Source organism: Aethina tumida, chromosome 2, assembly GCF_024364675.1.
Source record: "Aethina tumida isolate Nest 87 chromosome 2, icAetTumi1.1, whole genome shotgun sequence".
Taxonomy (NCBI): Eukaryota; Metazoa; Arthropoda; class Insecta; order Coleoptera; family Nitidulidae; genus Aethina; species Aethina tumida.
Window position 1 is genome coordinate 16,274,192 of NC_065436.1, and position 18,390 is coordinate 16,292,581.

At 25.9% G+C, this 18,390-nt stretch overlaps 2 protein-coding genes across 4 annotated transcripts in view; one reads left to right on the forward strand and one right to left on the reverse strand.

Annotated features, from left to right (window-relative positions):
• Nucleotides 1-1,942: 1,942 nt before the first annotated feature.
• Nucleotides 1,943-5,094, reverse strand: LOC109601685 (cystinosin homolog). The gene is made up of 5 exons (XM_049963512.1): nucleotides 4,906-5,094; nucleotides 4,604-4,847; nucleotides 3,924-4,214; nucleotides 2,292-2,409; nucleotides 1,943-2,240 (listed from the first exon to the last, which is right to left on the reverse strand). Exons 1-5 carry the CDS (start codon nucleotides 5,034-5,036, stop codon nucleotides 2,041-2,043), a joined length of 984 nt encoding a protein of 327 aa, XP_049819469.1. The 5' UTR covers nucleotides 5,037-5,094; the 3' UTR covers nucleotides 1,943-2,040.
• A 5,739-nt stretch (nucleotides 5,095-10,833) lies between these two features.
• The window catches only part of LOC109597540 (heterogeneous nuclear ribonucleoprotein C), a 190,813-nt gene continuing 183,256 nt past the window's right edge, over nucleotides 10,834-18,390 (forward strand). For all 3 annotated transcript variants that reach the window (XM_049963507.1, XM_049963510.1, XM_049963508.1), the window contains exon 1: nucleotides 10,834-11,023. The gene's annotated coding sequence lies outside the window, so the exon portion shown is untranslated. The remainder of the gene's footprint in view (nucleotides 11,024-18,390) is intronic.

Below are 18,390 nucleotides of genomic sequence, written 5' to 3' on the forward strand. Positions count from 1 at the left end.
TCGCCGCACTTTAACCGTAGAATTATTTCCAACTAACTGTCCCGGCTACTTCAATTAAAATAAAATGTATCCACGTACACTATCACTCATATGTAGAGCAACTTTAGAAATTTTCATTTGTCCTGATAAAAGTGTTCGTTGAAATATCGATATTATTGTCAGTTATGCAGTATGTTTGATAAAAACAATACAGCAATATAAATGTTTATTAGTGGGTTTAGTTAGGTATATATTAATGTTTGAAAAATATTCAAGGGTCAAAAGTAGAGCAACTTTAAGATAAAACAACCTTACGTACATTTAGCCCTCTTTTATTTAGTTTTTAGTAGAATACCCATTATTTTTAATAACTTCTAGACACCTTTTTTCAATAATTTTAGAAGCTTTTCAATATAATCGTTCAAAATTTCTTTTCAGGGATTTCGAATTTCTTCGTGGTTTTCATTCATATTTGACAGTAGTTTTGAATTTCTTCTCAAAGGTTTTCCATTGGATTGAGGTCTGGATTTTGTGCTGACCAAGGCATGACACGTACTCCTTGAGATGCAAACCATTCTTTAACTAACTTAGACGTATGTTTCGGATCGTTGTCGTGCTGAAAGGTTCACCTTAAACTGATGTTACCTTCGTCAAATGGAAGCATATGATTCTAGAGAATGTCACGATGAACAAAACGATCCATTATCCTGTCTAACTTAACCAGTGGGTCCATGGCAAACCCAGAAAAACATACCAAACCATAACGTCTCCTCCACCATGCTTCACAGTGGGTTTAGTGTACTTGGGATTATACTTTTCATTAATTGGTCCTCTCACCTATGAAATACCATCAAATTTGAATAATCGGTGCCGACTTTCATCGGAAAACAAAATTGTTTTCCATTGCCCATCTGTCCAGTTCACATGTTCTCGTGCAAATAGTAGTTTCGCTGCTCTATAGTTTGTAGAAATGAAGGGCTTCTTTGTTGGTTTTCTACCATAGAGACCAGTTCTTTTTAGTCTTCCTTTTTTTGGTACTCACCAATATACTAAGTTCGTTTATTTTTTGATCTAAGTGATATGCACTGATGAAAGTATCGCGAAAACATCCCCTTTTTGTTGTCCTGTCCACAGCTCTGTTACTCTTGCGTTTTCTACCTCTTTTGGGAACTCCTTCCAATGTATTCCTTCTGTTAAAATGGGAAATCGTCCTTGAAATGATCGATTTGTTTAAATTTAAATCTACTGCAATTTTACTCTTTTTTTCACCATTTCAGAACTTTTCTACAATTTGTTGTTTAATTTGTATCGTTAAATGGACACTTCTAGGCATTTTTAGCTTTAAGAAACGATGTCGGGCACAGAAATAAATTATAAAATCAATTGTATTGAATATAGGGTTTGGTTGCTTTACTTATGAACCCTCTCCGAAATAAAATGTTGTATACAAACTACGTAAATAAAGATATCCATATATAAATTGAGGTACGAAACGTTTAGACAGAGTTTAATAATTATAAAATTAATTTAAATTAAAAAGAATTGTTCTTTTAATAAAATGATTATGTTTTTTAATTTGTTGCTATACATATAGCGATAGTGTATATTAAATTATTTAATACTTATGCTAAATGGTATTATTTAAAAATAAAATATTCAGACCTTAGAAAACACCAATAATTAGCAATAAATCTTATCTGATTAAACAATTTGTTTAATCCGTATTTAAATAGTGAATAGATAAATCTGTTCCTGTGCTAACATCAAACGTATGTGAAATGTGTATTTCATCACATTTCGACACACCTGTGCCTAATTAGCTTATTTTTAAAATTGTTCGAAGAAAAATTTCTTGGTTTCGTTCAACCGATCAGTGCAATAATACACGAAATATTTTGTTCGTATAAAGATTGAATCACTTTCTATAAATATAACTAATTAAATTGATAAATACGCAGTGACTATTAGACAGATTTTTATTTGTATTATTATAATAAGTTAGTAAACATATTCGTAAAATATTAATTCATAATTATAAAATTATTGTTAAAATATATTCAGTTAATATGCAAAATAATACAATGTTTTGTCCTGTTCGCATTCACATGAATCAAAACTATTCCTTTTGTTACTGGTTGTGTCAATTTCTGGTTCATAATAATAAATAAAATGTTGGACTATGAAAATTATAATATATAATATTGCGAAAACAATAATTATTAATTCCACGAATGTATTTTCCAGAGGTGTGACGATCCATCCTAGAAAAATGACATTTAAATTAATCGATTTATTAATAAAATGTATTTTACCTAAGTTGATAATTTGTAAAAGTACTGAAACTCCTGATATCCCAAGTCCAAGTAGTTCTACAAGTGGTCCCCAAATATTCCAGCCCAAAGTACACTTCCTTCGGAAGTTGTGTCGCACCTTTAAACAAAATTTTATACTTATTATACAGTATTGAACATAATAGTAATAAGTATTTTTTATCGTCCAGAACGTTTTATAATAATTTTATTTTACCATATTCAGCACCAAAAACTATGCAAAAGATAAAGATTTATCCATTATGATTTTTTAAGTGGTAGGGGAAAATCTTATGGGTTCACGTCACCGACATGCTCGTCCTTCTTCTGTCAATAAATTCAGACACAAGAAAAAAATTGTTGATTTGGCTGGTAAGCTTTCAGGAGGTACCCGAAAACTAGTCCTTAAGAATAAAATCCCGAAACTAGAGGGTGAGTTACGGCTGTACATTTGAGAGCATTTTGAAATCAGGTAAAATTTTACTAATGCAGTGGTTTCGTTAAAGGCCTTTAGCTAAGCCGGAAATGAGTTTGATTCTAATATCTATTACTGTTTTGAAAGTGGAGGGTTCATAGAGGAGAAAGGCGTGAAAGGAATCTCTATATAGAAATATTCGAAATTTTCATGATCAACTTTATTTCTGATGTGCTTTCAAGGAAAAAATCAGCGTCTAATTCTCTTACCATCTGTTACCAACGCGCTCAATTTCGTCGAAAAGTAATGGATCTGATAGATGGAGTAAGTTGAGAAGATAAATATCCCAAATAATCGTTCAAGATCAGTATTGAAATCAAGTGACCGGTTGTGTATATTTTAGTTCCAATTACAATCGAAGGAGGGATATTTATTAAGAAAAAGTAAAACATACTTGTTTTTTATACCGTCAACAAAAGAGTGTAAACTGAAAATTAGCCTTTCCTAACAAATAATAATAGATTTAATGTATTTTTAGAAGTGAAAACTTCTTTAGCAATATATCTGTAGCTATACAGGTGACGTATAGTACTGTGTATTATCTTATAAGTGAAATGAATGGACTACAAAATATAAAAACAATCGATGCCGTTTTTACGCGATGATTAGATAAATTTGAATCAAACATTTTCATTTCTTCCTTTAGTTACCATAAGCCTATTGTATCTTTTTTAGAACAAAATGAAATAATTGAAAGTACAAAAAGTCTAATTATTGTTGAAATTAATGATGACAATGGTGCAAACAATTAAAATAATGTTCAAAATCAAGTACATTGAAATCTAAGTAAATACAAAATACTATCCATAATTAATATGATTGTATATTAATTGTCATTTCAGTTGAATTGTATTTATATTTTATCATGATCTTGTACAGCCCGTAATATATTTAAATAATAAAAAAACATATAAACATGCATAAAATTGTTGCTCGGTGTGTCAATAGATGTGAAAACCAGATTCATGTTGATAAATTTAATTCAAACATTATGAAATTTCAAATTTTAATAATAAAAGTTCTAATTTTTCACTTCTATCGACAGTATCTATAACTCCCAACTTTAATTTTTTTTAGTAAACTTTTTTGCTGGGTAATTTAGAAGTGGCAACAACTTTAATAGCAATATTGGGTCTAAATTCGTTAGTTGGTTTCATTACCTGAGGCAAATATCTGAGAAAAAGAAGTAACCACTCTTCAAATCTGTGCACATAAATGACATCCAACCATTGTATGAAGCCCAGCATCTCCAAAAAATACGCTATGTTTGGCACAATTATGCAAAATATGACAATGACTTTCGCAGTAGTAGATAGTTTCTTGTCCGCACCGGGGTATCTGTTGGACTGTAGACACAAAATAGATGCCACAATAAATCCATGAAATGCAAATGCATTGTCAACGCCAGTTATTGGTATGAGTCCCTTTGGGTATCTCGTGCGATATTCCTCCTGTAACAAATTACGTTAGCCTAACTTATTGTTTTGAAATGTAAGGCTATTGAAATGTTTGGAACAACCCGTTCATAATTATATTATTGCCATAATAAAAGATAAGTTCGGCACTTTTGATGCAGAGTGTGTTTATTATGTTGTTTGTTCATCTGTGATGTTTACAGGATGTCTTAAAATAGTGAATACTGAGATGTTTGTATCAATTTTCTTAGACTTTGGTGCAACTAAGAAACAGAGTTATTTGTTTGCGTTGGCAATAATAAAATTATTTTTCTCAAACAGAATTAAAAAAATATTTCCTAGTTATACCTGAATGGAAAAATATATTTTTAGATAATATTTTTTAAAGAATGGAAAATATAATAATCAAGAATATCAATACATACCATAGACAAACAAGACATTTGTAGGGTATTGAACAACATTAGAGCCCTGGCTAATAAATTAAGATACACAAAATCATTACTCATCCCACTAATCTCATAAATGCTCAACCTGTCGATATCTTTTATGGTGTAAAGTTGTGGATACATAGACAAGGATATAATGATGTAAGAAAGCACTTTTAACAAAAAAATTATGTCCTCTAAATAAATTGAATTTACCACTTTGACGACAACTTCAGTAAATCTAAAAATAAATAGTCATTGTACTCAAAATTTATACGAATATGTCTATTAATATGTACCCTAATGAGTTGTTTGTTGAGGTAAAATTGATTGTTTCGATTCCAGTTTTTGTGCCTTGAATAAAAAATGTAAAAGTCACATTAGGTGCAGCAGACCTTTGAACATCCAAATATTTCGGATATACCTTCATGGTATTCTCGTTCCAATGTGCTTCTATATGTGCAGTGTCATTTTCTAAACCATCGCGATTGTTCCTTAAAGTAATTATTTAAAATTATTTAGTTTACGTAGCCACAAAATCTTACTCAAGGATCATCGATATATTTTCCCATTTAAGTAATTCCATTTCTATAGTAGTTTGCGATGAGTTTATGTGGAAACATTTCAACGCCGATATTTCTAAAAATAGAATTAGATTTTCAAAAATCAAATAACATTCTAAAAGTAATAATAAAATAGTAATACATATACATATACATATACATATACATATACATATACATATACATATACATATACATATACATATACATATACATATACATATACATATACATATACATATACATATACATATACATATACATATACATATACATATACATATACATATACATATACATATACATATACATATACATATACATATACATATACATATACATATACATATACATATACATATACATATACATATACATATACATATACATATACATATACATATACATATACATATACATATACATATACATATACATATACATATACATATACATATACATATACATATACATATACATATACATATACATATACATATACATATACATATACATATACATATACATATACATATACATATACATATACATATACATATACATATACATATACATATACATATACATATACATATACATATACATATACATATACATATACATATACATATACATATACATATACATATACATATACATATACATATACATATACATATACATATACATATACATATACATATACATATACATATACATATACATATACATATACATATACATATACATATACATATACATATAAAAATATCCACTTCAAAAGGTGGACAGAGTAAGTATTTGAACACAAAGCAAATATGTATGTTTAGATCGATAATCAAAATATTTGTTGAAAAAAGTAAATAACAAGTTAGCAACAATATTCACTTAAGTCAGATAATATGTTAATAAAAATACGCAATAAAATATAATACAAAACTATACAGTAACCAATTACAATACCTAATTACTTACTTTCATTTTTTCAATTAAAATAATTAATGTGACTTACTAATAATAAAAATGACAAAGAAAAACAGTTGTTTATACGAAGTTTTCATAACACACTTGTACCAACATGCAACACTTTTTACGGCAACTTGATAAATAATCTGTTGTGGTTAATCTACACATGTTTGCTTCATAGGTTTTCTTCTACAGTCATCGATAAGATTATAATCGCGTTATATGTATTATAAATCTATTATATTTTATTTGCAGGATTAACTGATATTGTGACTGAATTATTTATAGACGATATTTTCCAAATCTCTGATATTATACCTCCAGCAGTATGTGTTATAGATAATAATAACTTATTAATTCTCGATAATCCATTTTTTTTTTGTAAAACTCAAAATATAAATGCACCAAATAAATTGAGATAATGTTACTACTTAAAATATAAGAAATTATACATTATGGATTCGGCAAATAAAATCTCAAGGTGCATTGAATCCGATGAGTCCACTCTAAATATTTTTCCTTTGGATTAAAAGTCAATACTGACTGAAGTGTGTGCATATCAAGTTTTCCGCAGTTCTACAAACCTGTCCACCATTTCGAATTTATCGAGATATCAATAGGGATTCGATTTGCTGAGCAACAATTTTTCATTTCCCATTTACTATTTCGGCACATGTTTTTTAAGTTATTAAGTATCTTATATTTTTAGGTGGATAATTTAATTGTTACCATTTTAGCGACATTATAAATTATTATCAATTATATTATTTCCATTTTATTTGTCATAAATTAATTAATGTTGAAATTTCAATTGTTGCTGTTACTTAAAATACCAGAGCTGATGTTTTCATTATGTTTTATCTTACTCATATGTTTCCAAAGTACTCCCAACATTTTCTAAGGAATCTATAAATTCACTAACGTAACCAAAAAAGAAGCTATACCAGATAATTTTATTAAAAAAATACGAATACAATTTAATAGTTAATAGAAATTAAGCTTAGAAGTGATAATTTTTTTCGAAATTTAATGTGAAGAAAATAAATGATTTTGTGAACAGCATATGGAATATAAAACAATGTTTTCCTTCGTATTGTCAACCCCCTCAACTAAACAGATTAAATTAAAATTGAAAACTTATTGACTAAGTTGTTCAATATGTTACATATCCTGTTTTAATTATTGAAGATTTTTTTATATATTTTAAAATTGACAGGTTAATTCTGTTATCATTTTAGAGATATTGTAAATTATTTATTATATTGTATAAATGTCAATGTTAGACATTTTGATTCTTGCAGAAGCTAATTACTTTATACCTATTTATATATCATAAATTAATGTTGAAGTTTCGATTGTCACATTTGCTTAAAATAGTAGAGTGGTTCTTTACATTATGTTTTCACCTCAATGCTTTCAAAAATTATCAAATAGTCGACCAAAAAATACAAAAAAACTATTTTATTAAAAAGATTTACATACAATTTAATACCAATAGAAGTTAGTAGAGATTAATATCGATTGAGAAAATTAATATTAAGTAAACAAATGTTTTTATGCAATAAAGTTTAGTAACATTTAGTATCGGTAATAAACAACTTCATTCCTTGGAATGTCAAGACCTGCAACGATACGAATTAAATTAAAATTAAATTACTTGGTAAACACTAAAATCTGATTTCAAAGTTACCTGACAGTTGGAGTGCGCGTAAATATTAACGTATAATTTATCCAGGATAACTATTATTGTCTTTTAGATTTATTAATTAAATGGAATATGTTACATATTTAAGTATATATTATATATGAACATATTTCTTATTTGCCCCAATTAATATCGAGGTTAATAAGTAACAAGTAAGTAAATTAATTGAAGTTAATTAATTAATTCACTGAAAATAATTTCAAAAGTTCTTTCTTCAAATAATTAATTACAATTTTTTAAGGTGTACTTAAGTAAATATTGCGTTTGATATAATGTTAGAAAGTAGTAGCAAAATATATAAATTGCTACTATGAACACAAATTATGAATATCGGAGAATATTAACTTTGTATAATAATTGTTAAACATATAAAGGGAAGTTGATTATTAAAATATATTTTTTTGAACGTAAAAATCAGGGCAAAAAATATTTGAATTTTAATAAAGTTGCTATATTTGTTGCCTTTACTGTATATCCAAATGGTCAAAATTAATATTGATAAAAGTGTGTAAAAAATAAATAAAATAATTTAACTATTAATTGAAAATAAATTACAATGTTCCAAAGTGTACCGATCGAAAAGCGTTTGATCGTACCGAATTATGAGAGAGACATCATGTCTGACAGAGACAGTAAAAGTCTGAAAGTGATGAAAGATTTATCGACATCTATTGATATATTATGTAGGAACACATTTTGAGTGGCCCAAACTAATATTCAGAAAAATGAGTGACAAATACATAAATTAATTAAGTAGTTGAATATAATTTGGATAAAGAGTTTCTTTTTGTTTTAACATCTTAAAGATGTACAGTATTGGTAGAAAGAAAGTAGACCAACTATTTTAAAATTCAAATAATTTTTGTCGTTGTTATTATGTTATAAAAAATATGTATTAAAAATTAACTTCCCATTATAAATTTAACAATTACATAGTTTTTACAGTTTACACGATTTTCCCTCGATGCGGAAAAAGGGAAAGGGCGAACTAGTAAATAAAGCACGATTAACTCAAAAATGAACTCTTTATTGAGCCAAACAACAAAATTGCGAGCGAGAAAAAAAGGTGCGACCGTCGTCTTCGAGAGCTTGGGGAAGAAGGGACGCGGCGTGGCTTTAAGCTCAAGTGGCGCGCGACGCAAGACGCTTACTGCGTCGACGATGCACGCCATCTTCCGTTGTGCTTCGAAGTGAAGCTTTTGGCGCCACAAGTTAAACAATAAAAAAAAATAAAAAGTTTAATTTTACTGATAATTATTTGTTTTGGGCTGACAATAGTAGTGCAACTTATGCTATTTAAAGTTTTATTACTACAAATAATTTGCAATTAGTATTTTAATTAATTCTACACTAATATATTGCCTTTATTATGAATAACTTCAAAACACCTTTTTTAAATGGAAAGCAACAGTTTTTTTTTTTTTTGTTATTCAATATCTCCCATAAAATTTCAATAAAGTTTAGTTCCGGAAATTGAGAAGTCCAGTTCATAACATTAATTTTTTCCCTTAAAAGCCACTGCTTCAAATATTTTGAAGTGTGCTTCGGGTCATTATCTTGTTGAAAATAAAGTTTTAGTAGCATATTTTTATCTGAATACGGTACCATCTTGTTCCTCAATATTCAAGGGAGAGGACCTATTCCAAATCCCGAAAAGCAGCCCCATACCATTACCCACCTGTCGCCGTGTTTAACTATGAATATGGTGAACTTTGGGTTAAACTTTTAATGAATAGGTCGCCTTACATATAAAATCCCATCACTGCTAACCAGATTAAACTTGATTTCATCACACCAGGTCGCTCGTTTCCAATCATTTAAAGTCCAGTGTAAAAGGGACCTGGTAAACTCAACTCTGGATAATCTGTTCTTCTCTGATAGTAGTGGTTTTTTAGTCTGGTCTCCTCACATGAAGACCCCCTTGTAGTAATCTATTTCTTACAGTTCTTGAAGAAACATTAATTCCAAGTTGTGTCTCAAGTAGACCTTTTATTTTGCTGTAACTCAGGAAAGGATCTTTTTTGGAGTAGGATAAAATGTGTTTATCCTGAAACCTATTGGTTTCTCTTGGTCGTTCAGTTTTATTTTTTCCTTCCACATCACCAAATCTTGAAAACTGTTATAAAACACGCGTTACAATCGATCTATATTGATTTTTCTTTCATCGGATTGAATGAACGATACAATCCGTGTTTTTAATTTGGAAAATATTAACTTATTTTATTTTGGTGTATACTATGAAACTAAAAATTATTGTGGATTTTGTAGAGATTTGTGACATATAGTAAAAAGTTGCTTTACTTTTTGTCAGCCGAATATTTAGTGTTTTGATTTGTAGCTAACAAAATTATTTTTAATATATGAAATATTCACCAATATGTTTGTATACAGTGTGTTTCTGCCAACACTCTACCTAAGTACTTAAATACATATAATGTATGAGCAGATTTCGAATAAGCAAAAATTAATATTGAAAAATAAGTGAATTAATTTGTGTATTAACTGAAAATAATTCTGTGTTTCGTTTTAATTACTGTTTTAAATTATATACAAATAACAAAATAATAGACTTTTTAGTTTTACTGTTATATATGAATTGAATTATAATTAGCCAAAAATAATATTGAGGAAAATTAACATAAATAAAGTGATAAATGACATAAATCATGAGCAAAGACACGTTCGTGAAAAGCACCCCTCAAAAAGGAAACTTCTATCCGCATGAAACACCCCCCGTTCCATATCAAAATAATTTTTACAGTCCGTTGTCGGCATTTCGAAAATTTATAGTTATCAATAAAAATTCGATTTGCAGGACAACAGATTTTTCACCTGCGATTTATGCACGTACAGTTTCGAATTCGAACGAAACTCCCATGCGGATCCCGTGTCACTTGATGAAGTACTGTTTGACCGAAGCGCCACGATTAGCACCGACGCCGTTCGACGGAGCGATGCGCCAGTGTTTACAACGGGCGTCGCGACGTGTTTTCTTCAGTTTTCCGTTCCGCGCTCTCATTAGTGGACGCGTCCCCGAACCTCCCAGGTGGACTCCTGCCGCATACGCGTACGCACACCGCAAAACGGCCGTGACGGTTTTCACGACATTTTTTTTTGCCCATCGAGTTTTATCAGTTTTTGTGACTTTTCTGGGGAATTGCGCCAGGAAAAAGTTCTCATAAGGTACTTGCTGAATTGAATGCGATTTTTCTTGAACCTGATAATTTTTTATGTTGTCCGGAATACATTTTTTTTTTTGTCTGTAAAAATTACTGTTGTTCACATTTTCAGGTTATTTTTTGAGTTTTTTCAATTTCAGGATTATAATGCACATTTTGTATAATTTCCCAAAATATTAAAATTATAATATTAGTTTGTAGAATTACGACAAATAAAATTACTTAAAAAATTTAGTATATATTATTTGAAACCCGACGGCAAAATGTTTAAAGGCAGTTAAACGTTGACAAAAATAAACAGAACAAAATTCACAATATATTACATTTGCAGTGGTAAATTTCAATTACGTTTTATAGTTAATGAATTTACATGCCATAAATATAAAAGAGTTTATACATTTATAAATACACTTCTAAATATTTTCGCATCGGTAAAAGTTTTTAACGTGATTATTTTTAAGTCTTTATTAATGTAAAATACTTTTGAATGTATTTGCTTTATGTATTTCAAATGTGACAGATTTTAATTAAATTACAAACAAATGTTTTTTATTTTGAAACATAAATAATATGTGTAAAAATATTTCTTTTTCAATGTTGCATCCATAATTTTAATTATTAATATTAATCATAGTGTTTTGGAAACTAATTAAGTTTAAAAACACATTTCTGAAAAAATTGTGCATCATTACTGATTTTTTTAAATTTAGCATTGGAAACACTATTTTTAATATTTAAATTTATTAAGACGTCGTAGTTTTTAGAACTAATTTATAACTACATATTAATATTGTCTAATAAAAATCTAATAAATTATTTGTCAGATATGTCTGATATTTAAAATCAAAGTCGTATAATTTCTATTTATACACAATACACAAAAAAATGGAGGTTAATATTTATTTCAAACAACCATTTATTTAAGAAACAATTTTAAATTTGTCCAAATTGATAATTCTTATTATTAATTAGACCTTTCGATAATATTTAACGGGATTATTCATAATAATTCATGATAAAAATGTGCACAAAAACGGTAATAACATTTTGTTAAACACGAGCGGCCCTTAATAAAAGACCCCCGTTATAATCAATGCCTTTAATTATAAGTTTACCATCCTTTGACACCTAAATTAACATTATTTAAGCAAATTTCGCAAATCTTTGAAGTTTGGCACCAAGAGCGAAACATGTTTTTGAATTGCCGAACAAAATTTGATGAATCCGGCGTTTGTTCAGATCCAATTTGCCAATTTGAAAATAATTAAGGGCACAGAAACAAATTACGTTCGTCATTTGGATTTTAGTGCTTACACTTACACTCTCTGTGTGGTAAGTATAAGTGCACTCTTGTTGTTTTCTTATGCTCTTAGTTCATGATACTTTTAAAAGCACTTTAATTGTTTTTAAAGTAATTAAATGGTGTGTTATGAAGGGCTGGGCACGTTATCGTGTCTGGTGTTTAAATTTTTAATTATGATATTGTTTGTGTTTTCCCAATGTAGGCAAAAAATAAATTTTTAAATTTTAACAGGCAATTATTTGTGACTTTTATGTTCCAATAATTAAACTGAAACATGCTCACACAGCCTATATATATATATATATATATATATATATATGTATGTTGGAAAATCAATTCATATAAATTGTATTGGTGACTGTTTTATATTGTTTAAATTAAAAACATGCCGTATACAACAGCATCGATTTGTATAAAAATATTTTCATTTTTACTAAAATAGTTTACAATACATAAATTATCTAATAATGTAATGTATTTTTATGTTTGCTTCATTTGATGTTGTTAATCATAATATTTTCTTTCTTAAGTGAATATATGGCAAAATAACACGCAAGTTTTAAAAATAATTAAATTTGCATAATCTAAGACATAATGTACAATATTTTTAAGTATAATAAATATTTATGTGTGCATATTAAATATTCATTTAAATCGATAAAATGTTATGTCTGGTAATAAATTAAATACGTCTACTCAATTTAATCAACTATGTAGCTTGAGTAGAAGCTATTGAAACAACAATGGTAATTATAAATATTTTCTACTGAAATTTGAATAAATATATAATAAAATGATTTTCATATTAAACTTTATATTTTAAAAATTTTTGGCATAACAAGTAACTGAAAATTCACAAAAGATCTTTTAATCGTGTATTGCTAGTTTTAAAATTAATTAAATTCGCATAATAGAAAACATATAATAATAATAATTTTGAAGTATTAAATATTCATATCTATAAAATATTATTTCTGGTAATAAAATAAAATAAATAATTTAATCGACTATGTAACTTGAGTAGAAACTTATTGAAATAACAAATTTATTTATATATTCTCTACTGAATTTTAATAAAATACATAATAAAATGTTTCTCATATTAAACTTTATATTTCAAATTTTTTCCAGTTAACATATATATTTTATATATCTACAAATTTTTGTAAATTCATATGATGAATATCAAATACATTATGTATACTGAAAATATCAATCAACATCTTAAATATTTGTTGCTTTTTAACTTGAAAAATTCAAATATGTCGAGTAGGTATCCTACGAAAAAATGTTCATAATAAAAATTTAATCAACACGCCGAAGAAACACCAATGTTAAAATTAGTACGTCCCCTCCTTCCCACAGATGTGGTATGAAATTTTAAACATGAAATGAACCCTTATTATTTGTTGAAAATTCAAATTTTTCTGCTACGTTGGAGAGAAGTGGAAAGAAATACTAATTTTATCACATATTATTACTGCATTTTAATAAAATACTGAATAAAATGATTCTTAATGATTCAAACTTTATACTTATATTTTATATCTTTACACATTTTTCTAAATTCATTTGATGAATATCAAATACATTTTGTAAGTGAAAATATCTATAAATAAAAGAAACCTCCGAAACTTACACATTCAATTTAACCATATAAACTTAAATATTTGTTGTTTTAAATATTTTTTAACCGGGATGATTTTTTAAACATGAAACATTCAAAAATGTTGAGTGAGACAATATTTAAGATGAGTACGAAGTTATTAAAAAAAACAAATGAATTTATACATATTGTCTACTGTTGCTTAATAAAATACTGAATAAAATGTTTCTCATATTAAACTTTATATTTCAAAATTTTCTTGTTATATGTTTTATATATCTACAAATTTTGGTAAATTTATTTGATAAATATCAAATACATTCTGTGACTGAAAATATCAATCAATTAACATAAGAAACCACTCCAACCTGTACATTCAATTTAACCAAATAATCTTACGCTTTATATATTAAATATTCATATCTATAAAATATTGTCTTTGAATTAAAAAAATACTTATTTTAATGGACTATGTAACTTGAGTAGGAAGTTATTGAAAAAAACAAATGTATTTATACATATTCTCTACAGCTTTTAATAAAATTCTAAATAAAATGTTTCTCATATTAAACTTTATATTTCAAAATTTTTCTTGTTATATATTTATATATCTACAAATTTTGGTATATTTATTTGATAAATATCAAATACATTCTGTAACTAAAAATATCAATTAACATAAGATGGGTGGTTTCTTATGGAACCTGTCAATTTAACTAAATAATCTTAAATATTTTTTGTTGAAAATTCAAGTTTTGCAGTTAAAAATACATAAACTATTTCAAATAGTTTATGTATTTTAAATTAAATTAAAATTTGCTACATTGGGGAGACGCGGAAAAAAAGATTTTACCCCTAAGGTCGTAATTCCCCCATATTCTCTAAATTTTAATTATGCGACTGATTTAATTATAATGGACATTTTGAAAAATTTTACGTGATTTTAAGTGACATGGACATAAATTATTTAAATAATATTTAAAAAAGTGATGTATTCATTAATTTAATAAAGTAAAATAAAATAATTACAAACTAAAAGTGAACAGTTATAATAAATTTAATATTTTTTCTGTACACTTAATACATAAAAAAATTAAAAAATATGTATATTTTCGATACAAAGCAAAAAATTCATTATTTTTTGTTATTCATGATATTTTCATATTTCTGTGAATGTTGTTTATTCTCTTCTGTATTAGCAACAAAAGCAAAAAAAAAAAAAAAATGTTAAAAACTAGAAGACTGCAAATGGACAATTTAATCGTGGTGGTTCTGAAAGTGGTTAAAGTGAAACTAGTTTCACACTTTATGTTGAAACGACCGCTTTTAGTGGACTCAGTTCGTAGTTCGGAGAATTTTTGTTTGTTCTTGTTTATTACTTGACGACAAGGACCTCTGTCACATACACTTTTCCACTTTATTTATATGAATTGATTAAAAAATTAGGTAATTAACCAATATAAATGGTAAATGTAATTCATGGTCATTAACGGGTGCATCCACCATTTCTTTAATATAACATTACTAAAAAATTTGTAAAAAATTTTTAAATGGTTTAATGAAATATTCTTTATTATTATACTATATTTTAATTAACTTACTTATACTAAAGATTAATTTAAAAATTCGATAAACGAGTAAACGATTTCAAATCAAATAAATGCAGAATATTATTGCATAGTTTGTACACTAAAACAAACGTTGAAGGACGATTCATATAATCGAACTTACAAAAAAAGACTGCATCTCTATGCAAATACCAATGTAAATCAAAATAATCCGGGTAAAGTGGACGAATTCGCATTCGATACCCATGAAATGGCAAAAATGCCCTGTGGTCACAGAAAATAGGATTCGGTAATTTCCAACCGAAATAGTTGTTATTCCGGTAGCGAGTTACGGCGCATTTCTGTTTGGTACTTAATTTGTGTGGAATTATTAACGCATATTTATTTACCATAATAATATTACATTAGTTAACTGTAGTTGTTAAACAATTTGTCGTCTGTTTGTGGCATATCATTGAAATTATTGTATTTTTCACAAAAGTACATTTAATTTTTAAATTTCAAACATTTTGTTAAAAATATTAAAAACTGTAGATGTGTTATAAGTCATACTTACAAGAATTTATTTCATAGAAATAGTTTTTTTTTTTTAATTTTATGAAGTAAACTACACGATATAAGTTAAGAAAATTGTTAGTAAATTATAAATAAGCAATATTTAAATATCTTTCATTTTTTAAGTTAGATACTTATTATACAATTTTGTAATATCAATGTTTATTCATCTTTCAGTCATATACATAACTTATGTTTTCCAGTTTATATTTATTTTGTTCTTAAAAAAAGATAATTAATGGAAAAATTATAGATGTGTAATATAATTCTTATTTACAAGAATCTATTCCATAAAAATAGTTTGATATTCAATTTTATTAAATTTTTTGAAGTAAACTTCTCGGTATAAATTAAGAAAATTGTTAGTAAGTTATAAATAAGCAATATTTAAATATTTTTCATTTTTTAAATTAGATATTTATGATATAATTTTGTAATATCAATGTTTATTCAACTTTCAGTCATATACATAACTTATGTCTTCCAGTTTATATTTATTTTGTTCTTAAAAGAGATAGTTTAAGGAAAAATTGAAAATGTGTTTTAATAATTCTTATTTACAAGAATCTATTCCATAAAAATAGTTTAATATTCAATTTTTTTTTAATTTTTTGAAGTAAACTACTCTGTATAAGTTAAGAAAATTGTTAGTAAATTATAAATAATAATATAATATCAATATTTATTCAAGTTTCAGTCATATAATTAACTTGTATGTTCCAGTTTATATTTATTTTTTTCTTAAAAAAAGATAATTTATGGAAAAATTGTAGATGTGTATTATAATTCTTATTTACAAGAATCTATTACATATAAATAGTTTAATATTCATTTTTTTTTTATTTTTTGAAGTAAACAACTTGGTATAAGTTAAGAAAGTTGTTAATAAATTATAAATAAGCAATATTTAAATATTTTTCATTTTTTAAACTAGATATGTATTATATAACTTTGTAATATCAATGTTCATTCAACTTTCAGTCATATGCATAACTTATGTCTTCCAGTTTATATTTATTTTGTTCTTAAAAAAGATAGTTTAAGGAAAAATTGAAGATATGCATTAATAATTCTTATTTACAAGAATCTATTCCATAAAAATAGTTTAATATTCAATTTTTTTTTAATTTTTGAAGTAAACTACTCTGTATAAGTTAAGAAAATTGTTAGTAAATTATAAATAAGCTATATTTAAATATTTTTCATTTTTTATATTATAGTTATTTATTACAAAATTTTATAATATCAATATTAATTCAACTTTCAGTCATATAATTAACTTATATCTTCCAGTTTATATTTATTTTTTTCTTAAGAAAAGATAATTTATGGAAAAATTGTAGATGTGTATTATAATTCTTATTTACAAGAATCTATTACATAAAAATAAATTAATATTCATATTTATTTTTTATTTTTTGAAGTAAACAACTCGGTATAAGTTAAGAAAGTTGTTAATAAATTATAAATAAGCAATATTTAAATATTTTTAATTTTTTATTTTAGATATTTATTATAAAATTTTGTAATTTAAATATTTATTCAACTTTCAATCATATACAGAACTAATTTTTTGAAGTAAACTACTCGGTATAAGTCCTCCAGTTTATATTTATTTTGTCCTTTAAAAAAGATAATTTAAGAAAAAATGGTAGCTGTATTTTACAATTCTTATTTACAAGAATCTATTCCATAAAAATAGTTTAAATGTTCATTTTTTATTATTTTTTTTTTTTTTTTGAAGTAAACTACTCGGTATAAGTTAAGAAAATTATTAGTAAATTATAAATAGGCAATATTTAAATATTTTTAATTTTTTCAATTAAATACATGTTATATTATTTTGTAAATTCAATACTTATTCAATTTTCAGTCACATACATAACTTGTGTATGTCTTTCAGTTTTTAATTATTTCGTCTTAAAAGGAAATAATTTGGAAAAAATTAAAGGAATGATGATATTGTAAAACTGTTATTTTAATTATAGACACTCGTTTAAGATTAGATAAATATTTATATATATTTATTTTTTTATTTCTAGATATTCAGTAATTAATACTTGATTATTATTAAATAATTTTATTCAATATAATCAATCATGTATTACACTTTTAAATATTGAAATAACGAATTTCATTTTAATTTTTATTTACTGAAAAAGGGCAATAAAAATTCTAAAACACCTGTGCACGTTCCAATTGAAACAAATAAATTTAAAATTAAATAAATTGTTTCAATAACTACGTTGGTTTTTAATATCATATAAAATACACAGCATGTAAAAATTGTCTAAAAAATTTGCTATTTTTATTTTTGTTTTATACAAATTTACAAAGAT